Genomic DNA, 18135 nt, shown 5'->3' on the forward strand with positions numbered 1-18135 from the left:
AGCAAAAATGGCTATGTTTGAAGGAATAGTGGTTCCAACAATTTTGTATGGTTGCGAGGCGTGGCCTATGGATAGAGTTGTGCGCAGGAGGGTGGATGTGCTGGAAATGATATGTCTGAGGACAATGTGTGGTGTGAGGTGGTTTGATCGGGTAAGTAATGTAAGGGTAAGAGAGATGTGTGGAAATAAAAAGAGCGTGGTTGAGATAGCAGAAGAAGGTGTTTTGAAATGGTTTGGGCACATGGAGAGAATGAGTGAGGAAAGATTGACTAAGAGGATATATGTGTCGGAGGTGGAGGGAACAAGGAGAAGTGGGAGACCAAATTGGAGGTGGAAAGATGGAGTGAAAAAGATTTTGAGTGATCGGGGCCTGAACATGCAGGAGGGTGAAAGGCGGGCAAGGAATAGAGTGAATTGGATCGATGTGGTATACCGGGGTCGACGTGCTGTTAGTGGATTGAATCAGGGCATGTGAAGCGTCTGGGGTAAACCATGGAAAGTTGTGTGGGACCTGGATGTGGAAAGGGAGCTGTGGTTTCGGGCATTATTGCATGACAGCTAGAGACTGAGTGTGAACGAATGGGGCCTTTGTTGTCTTTTCCTATCGCTACCTCACACACATGAGGGGGGAGGGGGATGTTATTCCATGTGTGGAGAGGTGGCGATGGGAATGAATAAAGGCAGACAGTGTGAATTGTGTGCATGTGTATATATGTATGTGTCTGTGTGTGTATATATATATATATGTGTACCTTGAGATGTATGGGTATGTATATTTGCGTGTGTGGACGTGTATGTATATACATGTGTATGGGGGTGGGTTGGGCCATTTCTTTTGTCTGTTTCCATGCGCTACCTCACAAACGCAGGAGACAGCGACAATGCAAAATAAAAAATAAAAATATACATATATAGGTGGATTAGCAATACTTGGTAAAGAGGTGAAATTTAAGAATCATAAAAGGGAAAATGTACCTAACATTGTTGCCATTGTGGATACAAAGCATGCTAAAGAGGTAAGATCTCACCTGTCTGTCAAGAAGGGTACATGAAAGCAAGTGTAGAAAAAGAAAACAAAGGAGAGGGTGAATTACCCCTCCTAATAATAGAGAGCTATAAGTTCCAGAAAATAATAATACAAAATACACCATTCAGAAAATACACAATGGGAAGAGTAAGTGTAGGAAAGAAGTGCACAGTGGCACTGATATGTAATTATTCAAAGAATTTTAACACACACATCACATATATAATGATACCAATGAAGAAACCATCAGGTTTGTACACAAAGCAGAAAAACGTACTTTTATGGGAAAGTATGGGGAATTTCAATTGTAAAGACAGTCACTCATGTAATAGGCAGTCGAGGTAAAGCAAGTTTACAGAGTGTATACAGGATAATTTCTGATACCAGCATGTTAATGAAGCAAGGATGAAAAGGACTAATAATCCTTCAATACTAAATACTATCTTCACACATAACACTTACTGATATCATATGATAAACTAACTGGATAAAGTGATCATGTGATGCTTAAGTTTTATCATATGGTATATGAAGACATTAAAACATCAAAGATACGACCCTAATCTAAAGAGATGTAATTTTGGAAACTACACAAAAAGTCAATTTCTGTGGTGACAAATTGAGAGTTCAATATCTAAGAACCTGGACAATGTGAAAGACAAAGAAAGTGGGAGGAATGGTTCAGTAAAAGAAGTTAAAAAGCTATGGAACTTTGAAAAGAGCTGTGAAGATGCAGGAGCACTTCAGCCAGCCAGCATCTATAAGGAATATGTGACTCAAGAATAAATAAAGTAGGATAAGACAGGGAGCTGTGGTTTCGGACATTATTGCATGACAGCTAGAGACAGTGTGAACGAATGGGGCCTTTGTTGTCTTTTCCTAGCGATACCTCGCACATATGAGGGGGGAGGGGGATGGTATTCCATGTGTGGCGAGGTGGTGATGGGAATGAATAAAGGCAGACAGTGTGAATTGTGTGCATGGGTATATATGTACGTGTCTGTGTGTGTATATATATGTGTACATTGAGATGTATAGGTATGTATATTTGCGTGTGTGGACGTGTATGTATATACATGTGTATGGGGGTGGGTTGGGCCATTTCTTTCGTCTGTTTCCTTGCGCTACCTCACAAACGCGGGAGACAGCGACAAAGCAAAATAATTTTTTTTTTATTAAATAAATAAAAAGACAAAAACAATAATGAAGCTTTGAAAAGAATAAAAATGTGTTGAGAGATAATTCATGAAGTAAAATATCAGTTAACCCTTTGACTATAAATGTGACAAGTCGTAATATATAATATTCCTTCTCACTGCGAATCACAACTGTTATCCAAAGCTGTAAAAAAAAAAAAGTTTGTTCATCTTACACAGTTTGCTGAGTCTCCCCAACAAGAAAATGGCACCAGTATCCTGTAAGGTGCTCCCTTAAGTGGTGGTCGATTGAACACACCTAATCAAGGCCCGTCCCGACAATCGAGCATTGCCCGTGGGCACAAGTGAGCAGTTTGCCCATTGACTAGCTTACCGCTTGTGCCTGCTGAAATATGGGCAAAGTGCCTGTGTTGGTAGTTTCGTGAAATCACCAGACACTGCCGATGCCCGGTGATATGACGTTGCTGCCAGACACACGAGGCTTCCTATGGATGCAAGGGGTCGAGGTAGTCATTGTTAACTCTAGTGACTGACTAACATGTCTCTCCCTGCGCCCGCTATGGAACAGTGGTCGAGACCTCAGATTCTACATTTAATAGAACTTTATCAGCAACACTCTTGCTTGTGGAATGTAAAATTGAACACATACAAAGACAGAGACAAACGAGCAGTAGCGCACAAAACCATGTCAGAGGATGTGAAAAAATTGGCGTTTCCGTGACCACATGAAGTAATCTGCAATCAACAGAGACGAGAGATGCGTAAAATACAAGTCAAAAAAGTTAGGGGCTGCTAATGAGAACATATACACTCCAACATTAATTTGCTTTGACAAAATACATGCATTGGTAACAAACATAGACTCAACTGTAAATGGATCTACTTTGGAGACGCTCGCATATTCTGATCTTGATTTAAGTACGATGTCTTTTGTGTGGAGTGCATTTCATTGTTTTATCTAGTGCTTACATTATAACTTCATCAACTCAATTTTAATAGGTGGTTCAGGTTACTGGTATTGTTAATGAGTCTGCTCTGTGGAAGAAAATTATACATTCATATCTTGGCATTTCTACACCTAACGTACTAACAGACATTCTTATGGACAAAGTTTGGTGTATGTATACATTAACACACAGGTTGCAGGTTACACCATGATATGAAATTAAAATGCACATTCGTATATCTTAACATAAACAAGGAGATTAAAAAGTTTATATAAATGCATGATCTCCTTATTTAACATGCATAACGTATTGTGGTAGCAGCCTACATTCCATTATTTACTGTACATTAATATGGTTACCCATTTAACATTTCAAATGTTGCAGTAGTGTTGTTAAATAGTCATTTTGTCCTGCCAGGCGACTGCACCTTCTTCATTGAAGAACTCCATATACTGCTCTCGAATGTGCTACGTATTGTGGTAGCAGCCTACATTCTATTATTTACTGTACATTAATATGGTTACCCATTTAACATTTCAAATGTTGCAGTAGTGTTGTTAAATAGTCATTTTATCCTGCCAGGCGACTGCACCTTCTTCATTGAAGAACTCCATATACTGCTCTCGAATGTGCTTACTGTCATAGCTGGGATTCCGTCCTACCCTTTCCAGGCCAATTAAGATATGGTGTTGCCCTCCAATTACCATGAGAAATTGTTCCTCATGATAGGTCCTCACACTCTACAAACCCTTCAGGCTGCATGTACTTATTAACCTGGTCTCTCCCGAGAAAATTATGTAGAGATGTTCATGCTACCACAACTTTTTCAACCTTGACCGGAGGTAGATTTATTGGAGAGGAATATGCGGAACCTATTTGCCAGTATTCCAAATGCATTTTCCACTGTTTGTCGAGCCCTAAGTACCCAGTATGAGAAAATGCGTCCCCTACTGCTTTGTTGTTGATGTGAGAAGGGTTTCATTATGTGGCGTTGCAAAGGAAACGTGTCGTCTGCCACAAACACAAACGGCAGTGACCTCTCACTACCAGGAAGAATTGCATCACATGGCAGACTTGCAGTACCATTTGCAATGTGGGTACTTATAGCACTGTTGTCCCACACACCACCATCGGACACTCGTCCATTTGTACCCAAGTCCACATATATGAACTCCGAATTAGCATCACATATGGCCATGAGTACTACACTGTGACTGCCTTTGTAATTATAGTATTAGGAGACGCTACCGTGTGGAGGTCTTGTGAGAATATTTTCCAATTGCTCCGAGACAGTTAGGGAAATTCCATCTCGTGAAACTCTTCAGCCACATGCTTCACTCCTCAGGGGTTTGAGGCGTCTGTAACGATATACAAAATCTTTGTTAAAATAATATTTGTTATGCATTAACCATAATCATTACCCCTCCCTATTTCTCATCTCGTTCCTTGTAACTGCACAATGTAACCAAACGTAATTATTAATTGACAAACTATAACATTCTGCCCTAGCTTACCCTGACAGCAGCCCTGTCTTTCTGTGTGTTTATTATCTTCAGCCTTTTCTTGTTTATGTTTATAACTGATTTACAACGACCTGGAACTGCAGGAACTACAAGGACCTGCAGCTACAGCAGCTCCAGTTGTAACGTCTGGCACCTCCACTGGAGCCTCTCCAATGGACACTCTTCCTGCATTCCTGCCTGCCAATGATACTTCATCTTTTACTACTGGTGCATCGAATCGACGTGTTCATGACCCCCGTCCAACCCAGTCAGCAAGTAGTAACAGAAGAGCAAAGAAAATGGTTTGCGATGAAACTGACAATGTTCTGCAAGAAGCACTACACCAACTACGGGAGCTGTCATCATCCATGGAAGATAGTAAAGCAAAAACAGTATTTGCTAATGTTGCAGCGAATGATATGAGGCAGATGTGTGATGAAAGCAAAATATATGCACAGAAGCTACTCAAGGATATTCTTTTTCTGGGCAAATTAGGGAAACTTTCCTCGTCTACTAAAATTATGGAATGATTGACTGAATAGCATAACGACTGATCATTGTTACAAATGAAATAGCACTTCCAACATCAATACTGTTCTTTAATATCGAAAGTCAAGAGATGAGTTGTAATGTCTATTACATACTGTATAATTCCTATGAGTCCACAGGAAAAATGACACTTGAAGTTCCCAAGTGCACTTTCATGTAATAATCACATCATCAGGGGGGAAACAAGAGAGAAATATAGGTCAGTTGATTTACATCGAAGAGACGAAGCTAGGACACCATTTGGTAAACCGCATGTTTACCAAATGGTGCAAAATTGTGATCCTTTCCAACATACTGTATAATATGCATGTAACCATATATTACTGTTGAATCTCACTGAGAATTATTGTCATAATTCTTGCTATAATGTAATAACAATTATATACATGAAGAAGTCCAACAGTGTTTCATCTATCATCCACCATCGTGTGAACAATTAATGAGAGTACGCATAAAATACTGATCTTCATGCAGGATTACTTGAAACAACTGATCGCTAGACCAGTGCCCTCTGTTGCACTGGTGGGTTGTATAGTATACGACATTAGCACTATGTTTGTTTTGTTTTTGCGAGTAATCTTAATCTTTACCTAACTTTGTGTCTAAATATGAATGCTAACATATAAATGATTGCTGTGTAGACTAAATATTAATTAAGCCAACTACAAAACTTGTCTCATCTGCAAGTATTCTTCCTGTTGCACTTGATACATTGCTTGACACGTTTTGGGTATCATTTCTGACAAGCTCTGCTTGGATATTCTTGTGGTATACTGCAGAGACGTATAGCTACATCCAGTTGAAAGAAATTTGAGGGTAGCCTCTAGTTGAGCTTTTGCAGGTATACTATCCCTCATATTGGTATCCTGCTTGCTTATAAAGGAGGTCACTTTGGCTCGAAGGGTATGGAATGTATTCATGTCCATTCTCATGTAGTTTATGAAGTCGTTTCTATTCCCAGCTTCTAATTCAAGTAATATAGTCACATGACTTCCCAATTTCCTTCTTTCAATTAGCCAATCTTACACCATTTGTCTTTTTGCACTTTGTTCTGTTTCTTCTTCACACACACAGGAATTATTATGCTCTATAATGCTATCTTCTTCCTGGCCACCATCGTTATCATACTGCACACAGCCTGGTCCTGCCTGGACGACCACTTGGTCTGGCTGTTGCCCGGGTTTAACTGGGCCAGCTGGGCACTGTGTGGACAACACTACAGTTGTGCCTGTGGACTTAGCCCGTTTGCAGGCAGTGCCCAGCTGGCCCAATCAAACCCTGGGCAATAGCCAGACCAAGTGGTCGTCCAGGCAGGACCAGGCTGAGTGCGGTATGATAACTATGGTTGCCAGTAAGAAGAATCGGAAGATAGCATTATATAGCATAATATTTGCTGTGTGTGTGAAGAAGAAAAAGAACAAGAAAAAGAACAAAGTGCAAAAAGACAAATGGTGTAAAGATTGGCTAATTAAAAAGACAATTGGGAAGTCATGTGGCTATATCACGTGAATTAGGAGCTGGGAATAGAAACTTCATAAACCAAATGAGAATGGACCCAAATACATTACATACCCTTCTAGCCAAAGTGACCTCCTTTATAAGCAAGCAGGATACCAATATGAGGGATAGTATACCTGCAAAAGCTTGACTAGAGGCAACCCTCAAATTTCTTTCAACTGGATGTAGCTATACATCTCTGCAATATACAAGAATATCCAAGCAGAGCTTGTCAGAAATAATTATTGAAACGTGTCAAGCAATATATAAAGTATAATAGGAAGAATACTTGTAGGTGAAACAAATTTTGTAGTTGATGGCCTAATTAATATTCATTTTACATGATCATTTATGTGTTAGCATTCATATTTAGACACAAAGTTAGGTAAAGATTAAGATTACTCACAAAGACAAAAAAAAGTGCTAACGTCGTATACTATACGTACAACCCACCGTATCTTATCACTGACTCAAGTGCAACAGAGGGCACTGGTCTAGTGATCAGCTGTTTCAAATAGTCCTACATGAAGACCAGTACTTTATGCGCACTCTCATCAATTGTTCACATGATGGTGGATGATAGACTAAACAATGTTGGACTTCTTTATGTATATAATTATTATTACATTATAGCAAGAATTATGACAATAATTCTCTGTGAGAATCAACAGTGATATGGTTACATGCGCATTATACTGTATGTAATAGACATTACAACTCATCACTTGATTTTCCATATAAAAGAACGGACGCTCCCATAGTTGGTGTAGTGCTTCTTGCAGAACACTGTCAGTTTCATCACAAACCATTTTCTTTGCTCTTCTGTTACTACTTGCCAACTGGGTTGGACAGGGGTCACGAACACGTCGATTCGATGTGCCAATAGTAAAACTTGAAGTATCATTGGCAAGCAGGGATGCAGGAAGGGTGTCCGTTGGAGAGGCTCCAGTGGAGGTGCCAGACGTTACAACGGGGGCTGCTGTAGCTGCAGGTCCTAGCAGTTCCAAGTCGTTGTAAATCGGTTATAAACATAAACAAGAAAAGGCTGAAGATAATAAATACAAAAAAAGACAGGGCTGCTGTCAGTGTAAGCTAGGGCAGAATGCTATAGTTTGCCAATTAGTAATCATCTGTTTGGTTACATTGTGCAGTTACAAGGAACGAGATGAGAAATAGGGAGGGGTAATGATTATGGTTAATGCATAACAAATATCATTTTGACAAAGATTTTGTACATCGTTACAGAAGCCTCGAACCCCTGAGGAGTGCAAGCATGTGGCTGAAGAGTTTCACAAGAGATGGAATTTCCCTAACTGTCTCAGAGCAATTGGAAAACGCATTCTCATAAGGCCTTCACACGGTAGCTGCTCCTAATATTATAATTACAAAAGCAGTCACAGTGTAGTACTCATGGCCATATGTGAGGGTACTTCGGAGTTCATATATGAGGACGTTGGGTACAAACTGACGAGTGTCCGACAGCGGTGTGTGGGACAATAGTGCCATAAGTACCCACATTGCATATGGTACTGCAAGTCTGCCATGTGATGCGATTCTTCCTGGTAGAGAGGTCACTGCCATTTGTGTTTGTGGCAGACGATGCATTTCCTTTGCAACGCCACATAATGAAACCCTTCTCACATTAACAACAAAGCAGTAGGGAACGCATTTTCTCATACAGGGTATCTAGGGCCTGATGAACCGCGGAAAATGCATTTGGAATACTGGCAAATAGGTTCCACATATTCCTCTCTCCAATAAACCTACCTCCAGTCAAGGTTGAAAAAGTTGTGGTAGCATGAACATCTCTACATAATTTTCTTGGGAGAGACCAGGTTAATAAGTACATGCAGCCTGAAGGGTTTTTTAGAGTGTGAGGAACAATTTCTCATGGTAATTGGAGGGCAAAACCAGATCTTAATTGGACTGGAAAGGGTAGGACAGAATCCCAGCAATGACAGTAAGCACATTCGAGAGCAGTATATGGAGTTCTTCAATAAGAAGGTACAGTCGCCTGGCAGGACAAAATGACTACTTAACAACACTCCTGCAACATTTAAAATATCAAATGGGTAACCATATTAATGTACAATAAACAATGGAATGTAGGCTGCTACCACAGTATGTTATGCATGTTAAATAAAGAGATCATGGATTTCTATAATCTTTTTAATCCCCTTGTTTATGTTAAAATATACAAATATGCATTTCAATTCCATATGGTGTGACCTGCAACCTCTGTTAATATATACACCTAACTTTGTCCCTAAGAACATCTGTTAGTACGTTAGGCATAGAGATGCCAAGATTTTTTTTTTTTTTTTTTTTGCTTTGTCGCTGTCTCCCGCGTTTGCGAGGTAGCGCAAGGAAACAGACGAAAGAAATGGCCCAACCCACCCCCATACACATGTATATACATACGTCCACACACGCAAATATACATACCTACACAGCTCTCCATGGTTTACCCCAGATGCTTCACATGCCCCGATTCAATCCACTGACAGCACGTCAACCCCGGTTTACCACATCGCTCCAATTCACTCTATTCCTTGCCCTCCTTTCACCCTCCTGCATGTTCAGGCCCCGATCACACAAAATCTTTTTCACTCCATCTTTCCACCTCCAATTTGGTCTCCCTCTTCTCCTCATTCCCTCCACCTCCGACACATATATCCTCTTGGTCAATCTTTCCTCACTCATTCTCTCTATGTGCCCAAACCATTTCAAAACACCCTCTTCTGCTCTCTCAACCACGCTCTTTTTATTTCCACACATCTCTCACCCTTACGTTACTTACTCGATCAAACCACCTCACACCACACATTGTCCTCAAACATCTCATTTCCAGCACATCCATCCTCCTGCGCACAACTCTATCCATAGCCCACGCCTCGCAACCAAGATATAAATGTATAATTTTCTTCCACAGGGGAGACCCATTAACAACACCAGTAACCTGAACTACCTATCAAAATTAAGTTTACAAACATATAATGGAAGCACCTAGATAAAACAATGAAATGCACTCCACACAAAAGACATCGCACTCAAATCATGATCAGAATATGTGAGCGTCTCCAAAGTAGATCCATTAACAGTTGTGTCTATGTTTGTTACCGATGAACGTACTTTGTCAAAGCACCATAATGTTGGAGTGTATATGGCCTCACTAGCAGCCCCTGACTTTTGTGACTTGTATTTTACACATCTCTCGTCTATGTTGATTGCAGAGTAGGTCTATTTTCTTTTTTATTTCGGCTGCGGTCATGGACATACCAATTTTTTCACATCCTCTGACATGGTCTTGTGCGTTACTGCTCGTTTGTGTATATCCAATTTTACATTCCACATGCAAGAGTGTTGCCGATAAAGTTCCATTAAATGTAGAATCTGAGGTCTCGACCACTGTTCCATAGCGGGCGAAGGGAGAGACATGTTAGTCAGTCACTAGAGTTAACAATGACGACCTTGACCCCTTGCATCCATAGGAAGCCTCCTGTGTCTGGCAGCAACGTCATATCATCGGGCATGAGCAGTGTCTAGTGATTTCACGAAACTACCAACACAGCCACTTTGCCCATATTTTAGCGGGCACAAGCGGTAAGCTAGTCAACAGGCAAACTGCTTGCTTGTGCCCTGTGGGCAATGCTCGATCGTCTCAAGTCAGTTCAGAGGTGCTAACCAATTGCCAATTCATTCATTTATTTTTACTTTTGTCTTCACTTATTTTAGGCATTTTATGGATAATAATGCCAAGATATGCTGTGTAAGTGTGTGATAACATACACTGGTTTTGACAAGTGTTTAAAAGTTTGCAACACTAAGCTGCTCAGGATCCAAGTCCAGCACTTTTTATTTTTTGGCACCCTTTACAATATGTTTATCATTATAATGCATAACTATAGATACATTATAACAAGTTTCATGCAATGATAACATTCAATGTTTTTTATTGTGCTAAGGATTGGCAAAGTAGTGCTTCTTAGCACCCCTTTAAGTCTGGCTATTTATTTTCTTTTATGCCCTTTACAATTCAATCATCACAATGAATGCAAGGAGCAAGAGATCTGTTACACCTTTAGGGAGCTTATGCCATCTTGCAGCAATCATCCATTTCATTTTCATTCCCCCGCACTCAGATGTTTTAAGAGAGATTGATGCTAGATAAAGATTTTTATAGTTTTCCCTTGATGAAAGTAGTAAAAAGGGATGAATGACTGTTTTCATATTTGCTGGAGAAATGACACTTTTCAAAAATGGACCTGGAAATTCCCTTTGTGGCCAAAGGACTAAAGAGCAACTTATCAGGCTAAGGTGTTCAAAAGGAAGAGCTGTACAGGATGATGAAGGATAAGCGAGTTACCGGACGACACATTCAAAAATGTTTTCATTGAGGAAGATATTATAGCCCCAATACCAAAGAGAGATGGAATGGGGAGGAGGTGAATGCAATGAGATACCTAAAAATGACATTAAAGAAAACTGAAATATCATGGAACGTGGTCCTGATCAGAATCAATGTCTAGCAGTAACTTAAAAAAGAAAGAAAAAAAAAAAAATAGCCAGGTTTCATGGTGAGGAAGACTGACTACAAACCACCAAAAACAATTCAGACTTTTTAATACTCTAATAAGACCACACCTCAAATATGCAGGTACAATTCCAATCCCCAAGCTCCAAGAAAGACAAAGAAACACTGAATAAAGTATAAAAGATTGGCAAAGAAACTGATTCCACTTCTAAGTAACCTGGAGCAGGAAGAGACGTTAAGAAACCTTCATTATCTCTCTTCTCTTCATAACTGCAAACACAGACCTAAAAGAAGTTTTTAAAATTTTGAAGAAAGTTGAAAATATAGCTATAGTTTGTAAATCTATTTGAAATACAAGAATATATAGTTACAAGGACAAATAGAATAAACCAAAGCTAAAATATGAAATCTGATATGAGAAAAAGTTTTTCAGCAAACAGATTCATTCAACAATGAAATAAGTTACCATTATAAATACCTTTTTAAAAGCCAGCTAAACAAATTTTCAATAAATACCTTTTAAAAAGCCAGCTAAACAAATTTTCATCAGGGAAAAAGATATACATACATATCAATTCCTTTTTCTCAATCCAGGCCCTAAGAATAGATCAAAGCTACTGTAGCAGAGGGTGGGATACTGCATTAAGATTTTATGGTAGGATTTCCCTTTTCCTGGAAGCTGTTAACTCCAAGCAGGCTTTCTTCACCAATGCATGGTTTTTCTTTCATTCTCCTTCTAGCTGACTGTTGTTGCCAGCTGAAGTGGAGAGCTGTCTTAATGTTATATCCCTCTTACCTTACATAGTTAGAACAGGAACAGACAGATTTAAGTTAAAAAACAGATAACCAAGACATAGACCACTGAGCCCCATGTTGTCTGTCTTTCCCATACACTTCCATATGTGCTGTAGATGTGTGCAGAAACACCTGTCAAACCTCTTAACATGCTCTTCATGATATCACTTGGGAAAGAATAAGTACAGCAGTGAAAAAGTGGTATACATGACACCTATCTATAAGAAAGGAGACTAGGAAGAGGTGTTGAACTACAGACCAGTCTCACTGATGAGTGTGATGTGCAAGTTGTTGAAAAAAAGATAAAAGATAATCAGCAAACAAATGGATGACTTCCTACTGAGAGGAATGACCCAAGTTAGAGACCCCACAGTTTCCAGGGAAAGAGGTCATGTGCAATGAACTTATCAAATTTCTTTGAGTAAATTGTAACACATGTATACAGGGGTCAATGTACTGTCCAAAGGGAAACCATGGAAAGATCTATAGGTTGTGGGGCTCTGGTTTTGGTGTATTGTGTATTACACATGACAGCTAAAAGAATAAATTCAAGTGTGTGATGCCACCCTTCATCCGTTCATGGAATAACCTCGCAATGCAGGTAATGGCAAACTACTAAGAAAGAAGTTGACAAACTAGAAAATCTAATTCAAGTTTGTTCACTTCACTATAAGAAAGATAAAGAACCAATAAAAATAAGGTGGGGGGCTAGAAAAAAATGGTGTCTGTAGCAGAGTTACAAGGAAATGTTAGAGGCAATAAAGCAATAAAGTTGCTCACCATCGAAAAAGAGATGAATATGATTGACTTGAGTTCAACTTTCAAGTTTCTCAACTAATGTGACAATGTGGAATGTAAACTTTTATGAAAGATACAAATAACAGCAACCAAAGGGCACAACATGAAATTAAACAAAGACTTGATAAAGAGGATTTGAGTTCTTTTTTACTGTATCACAGTAGTGGATGAATGGAAAATGCTAAGTGAAATTGTGTATAAATAAAATACAGAGGTTTCAAAGGCTGTATTATGAAATGGAAAGTTCCAAGGAAAGGTACACTAGAATATTGAGCTCATTCCCTATAGTGTAATGTATGCATCTGTACCCTTGAATACTGAGCTCATTCCCATAATGTAAGGTAGGTAATCACAAAATAGATAATCAAAAACACATACCCAGTCCCTCTCCCTCTCTCTTTCACTCGCACCCTTTTATCTCTCTCCCTCTTTCTTTTCTTCCCATTCTGTCTCTCAAAGAGATACATGTGAACCAAATGCACAAACACATCAATCTACTTATCCATTCACCAACACATCACCATCAAACCCCTTTCTCCTACCTTTCTCCCGATGTCCTCTACCTCTCTCACTTTTCAGTTTCATTTGTTCTTTCATATACCACAAAAGTAAGCTTACATACACTGATACAGATTTTGTAATACACATACCCCAATACTATCACTCCTTTTTATGAAAAAATGTGCTGAAGATTATCACAGTACAAGAATGTCTTCTTGAAATTCTCCTGTATAAGCAGTTACAGGCATGGTTAAGTCTGTCATTAACTTCAAATAAGCCTTCAACCACTATCCCAAATTTTTAAAATCCACCATTTGTTTCAATCCTAAAATTGAATTCAGCATGAAAATAGTCCTTAAAATGAGGTCTTCAAGCAAATCTATTACCCTTACAAAAATACCAAAAATTGCATGGAATTTTTTCGCCCGAACACCATTTTGTTTTTAACTGAAATATAACAATTAAACAATTCTAAAAAAATTATCTTACAAAAGTGAACTGAAATAAAAATCAAAACATAATTCATTACTGGTATCTTGCTGTGTTACCACTATCACCATAGGCAATAAAATACAAAACTTCAGCCCATCTGAACATCCTTAGTATAATCACTGATTCAGTGGGTGTGATTTTCTCCAGAAAAAGCCACATGGAAGCTAATACTCCAAATTAACAGACCTATTCAGCCCTAAGCTGAAAACATTTAGATGAAGTAAGGATTCTCAATAAATGAAAGTAAGGATTATCAGAATACGAAAGTACTTTACAGATCTCCTGTATCTGCAGCACAATAGCTAAAGTAAGTCTTAGAATCTTAAATTAGAACATGCATAAATCCAAGAAATCACTGAGCATGGAGTAAGTTAAAGGTAGGCCCCAATTAATGTAATTTCACTTTAGTGCCCTTAATCAATTAGGGAATACTGACGACGAAAAAAGTTGCAGAACTTCATTTCCGAGTTGCCTTAGTAATAAAGTTGCAACATCTGACTTTGAATCAGACACCAAGCAAACTACTTTGTGCCATGACAGAAATATAAAAACAGCTGCACTTCCTCAGCACTGTGCCTCCCTCTAGTCTCCTTATGCCGCCATGATGTCTGTATGGAATACATTCTCAACTACATTTCCAATGACACACAACTGAAATCTCCCAAATAAGTCAAAAAGGCCCAAGTGACAAAAGTGAGCCTTGTAGTGAAAAAAGCAACAAAAATAATTAAAACTTTAAGGGAGGTTAAATGTTTCAAACCATTTAGATTCAGATTCATTCATCAAAGAAAAGAACGTCAATCAAAGAGTCTACAAAAAAATTCCACAAGATCAAATCAAAACAGCATGAGAAGCCACAAGATTCTCTTCACCTAGTTTCACCAAGTATATTGACAGTTTCATCTTCAAATGATCCTACCCCTTCAACTACCTCAACCCACTTCTATTGCTTAAATACGAAGCTTCACACATACATCTGGTTACTGTACATCTTATATACAGTATACTTATATATATTACAATTTCTTTACGTACATACACTGTATATCTTTTCTTTTTTATCACAGAAAACATTCACATAACCAGCCTCCATGCATGGATTCCAATGGGAAAATGGATTTACATTGTTTTTCTCAGGGTCACTCTCTCCATGAACACAAACTCTACATTAACCAGGGATAACCTGTTTAGAGACTCATTTTCAGTTATTCTTGGATCAAATGCACATCTTGATTTTTATACAATAATAAATTATCAACAAAGAAGCAATGTGTGATTACAATCCAATTAAATGAGAAACATGAAATCATACCTTTTTAAGTCCAGACGTGATAGCTGTTCCCTTGTTGATCGACTCAAATAATGCAGCACGACCATCATCTGAGGCACCCGTGGGCTTTGGCTCCAATTTCATCATGGGAGGAGGGGGAGGGATGTTGCCAGCTACCGACAGTACAGCAACATTAGCTACAACAATCTAATGCAGGCAGGTCATAGTAAATTTACCTACCACAACAGGTTAGTCTTACAGCCACACAACCTTAAATCCACAGAATGCTGTTAGCAAAATACCATGAAGCTACATAATTTATTCTAGCAACTAGGGTTAAATGCTCTAATGTATACATACACTATACAAAGATTTCACTATGTCTTTACTGCAACAACAACCAGAGTTCTCTTAAATGGTACAGGAAACCCATCTTTCTCCAAAAAATTAGTCTTACTCAAAAAGACCAAAATAATTTGTATTTTGATAAATAACAGATGTTACCGAGCAACTGCCGCAACCAGGATTTGAACCTACACACTCAATCCCAGGTGGCTCATGAATGTCATCGTCAGTGATGTTAACGGCTATACTATGGAGGTACAATTAGTCATCTATCAAGCAAACCTATTCCAACTTAAAAGCTGAAGTGACTGATCTTTGGAATCACTAGAGTCCTTGTCTTGGAATTAAAGTTGTTTTGAGAGAGAGAGAGATTGAGAGAGAGAGAGAGAGAGAGAGAGAGAGAGAGAGAGAGAGAGAGAGAGAGAGAGAGAGAGAGAGAGAGAGAGAGAGAGAGAGAGAGAGAGAGAGAGAGAGAGAGGAGAGAGAGAGAGAGAGAGAGAGAGAGAGAGAGAGAGAGAGAGAAGGGGGTGGGGGGGAGGCCATAACTTTGGGGAAGAGCAGGTACCTATAACGGGACAGGAGCTTGTTCAAAATGTGAACACATTCAAGAACAGTAATTTGCCCTATAACAAAGTAAAGTTTCAAGCAGCAGTTACTCGAGTATCTTTAACATAATTTGCCATGAAGCTCAAATACCACATACCATAGTTTACTTTGGGGAAGAGCAGGTACCTATAATGGGACAGGAGCCTGTTCAAAATGTGAATACATTCAAGAACAGTAATTTGCCCTATAACAAAGTAAAGTTTCAAGCAGCAGTTACTCGAGTATCTTTAACATAATTTACCATGAAGCTCAAATACCACATACAGTTTACTTGTGATGAAATAGGAATTATAAAAGGCCTGCACTCTTGCCTGGAAGTAAATGTGTCTCTAAGAAAAATTTCAAGTCATACTGGCAGGGACAAATCCACCATCGGGACACCTGTTTCAGCTTCCTTCAAACGTCATTCTTCCCCAAAAAACAGTTCTGGTTAACCTAGGAAGGCCAGTAAGGAGATTGGTAACCCAATATGGAAGAGTTTTTCAACATCTCAAGTTTCAAAAGAGTATCAGTCACCTTACTGGTCTTCTCAAGTTAGCTACTCCCTGCCTTTCTGAGAATGATGATGTTAAGGGAAAGCCCACACAAGTGTCCAGATGGTAGACTCAGCACTACCAGTATATGCTGAAATCTCATATGCAGACTCAGCCCTGCCAGTGCATGCTGATATCTCATTTGTAGACATTCTTTTGATCCCAAACAAGAATACTGGCCTTTTCTTTCTGGAACACCTTCTCAGGGCCCATGGTTAGTCAATGGGAGAGGAAGAATATCATACAAAACAGAAACAGCAAAATTATCAAGAAAAACAAGGACAGCAAGCAAAAGTTCCATCCCCTAACTCAAAGTGGCACATTACACATCACAACTAGAAAATGGATGTGTGCAGATTTGACCTTTCTTCACCTGTTCCTGGTACTACCTCACTAATGCATGAAACAGTGGTCAAGCATGAAAAAGCAAAAACAGCAGCACAAATGTTCACATGAATTTCAAGATTTCTATGCTGCCAGACATATGATATCCCCACCATAAGCAATTAATAGGGTTTCTTCCATGATAAAACCCAAATCAAAAAAGCCATATTTGCAGAGACAGCAAGTTTATACAATGTCATTAGCGATTCATCAATTACAATTAATCTTAGTAACTGACCTTTTAACTCAAAAACTCTAGTACCACTATCACAGAATCAGCTTTTATGAAGATCAATATACATGACAGAGTTTCCAATCCAAAATTCTCCAGATAAGTGTTGCCAAACTAGGTAAACACATTATCTTACATCTGCACTGTGAATGAAATATTCCCTTCTAAATAGTCACATCCTGAAAAATTTCTACAATAATTTGGAAAATCATAAACTACAGGTCAAAAGCCCTTTCCTAATTAAGATTCCTCCTATTACCTATTACCTGTGAATAGAATTTACATCTATGTAGAGTGGAACAGGTCTACAAAGCCTCCTAGTGTTTGTGGAATTTGACATATACAGATAAATTCACAAGTCCCAATCCCTTAACCTAACAAAAGGGTAAGGACATTATCACAAGAAAAATCACTAAGAAAATAAATTCAATCTAGGCAAAAATAAAATATCTAAAAAAAATTTGTGACAACCCTATCATCCCAATGAAATTCCCTTGGCACTTCTGGACAGCACAATGAAAGTTTCAAGCAACTGAAAAATCTCGCTATGAACACAAACTTTCAGCTTATTACTAGTAAACTACCTTCCGCAAAAGACTGGAAATACCTACATATAATCAAGCTCCCAAATGCTATCCCAGATATGTTACACCATAGAAAGATATCCAAGTCTACAATGATGAGCTCAAGCTCTCTATATAGTTGTATTAAACTAAAATGCTCCTTGTAATGAAGTTGAAGAAAAATATTTTTTTTTTTTTGTCGCTGTCTCCCGCGTTTGCGAGGTAGCGCAAGGAAACAGACGAAAGAAATGGCCCAACCCACCCCCATACACATGTATATACATACACGTCCACACACGCAAATATACATACCTACACAGCTTTCCATGGTTTACCCCAGACGCTTCACATGCCCTGATTCAATCCACTGACAGCACGTCAACCCCGGTATACCACATCGATC

The 18135-nt window shown here is 38.8% G+C and overlaps 1 protein-coding gene across 21 annotated transcripts in view; it reads right to left on the minus strand.

Annotated features, from left to right (window-relative positions):
* capt (adenylyl cyclase-associated protein 1) overlaps positions 1–18135 on the minus strand; it is a 424491-nt gene that overhangs the window by 42694 nt on the left and 363662 nt on the right. For all 21 annotated transcript variants that reach the window (XM_071690544.1, XM_071690536.1, XM_071690541.1 and 18 more), the window contains one exon: positions 15112–15242. In XM_071690544.1, coding sequence (XP_071546645.1) covers positions 15112–15242 — 131 coding nt within the window. The remainder of the gene's footprint in view (positions 1–15111; positions 15243–18135) is intronic.

This window comes from Panulirus ornatus, chromosome 48, assembly GCF_036320965.1.
Source record: "Panulirus ornatus isolate Po-2019 chromosome 48, ASM3632096v1, whole genome shotgun sequence".
Lineage (NCBI taxonomy): Eukaryota > Metazoa > Arthropoda > Malacostraca > Decapoda > Palinuridae > Panulirus > Panulirus ornatus.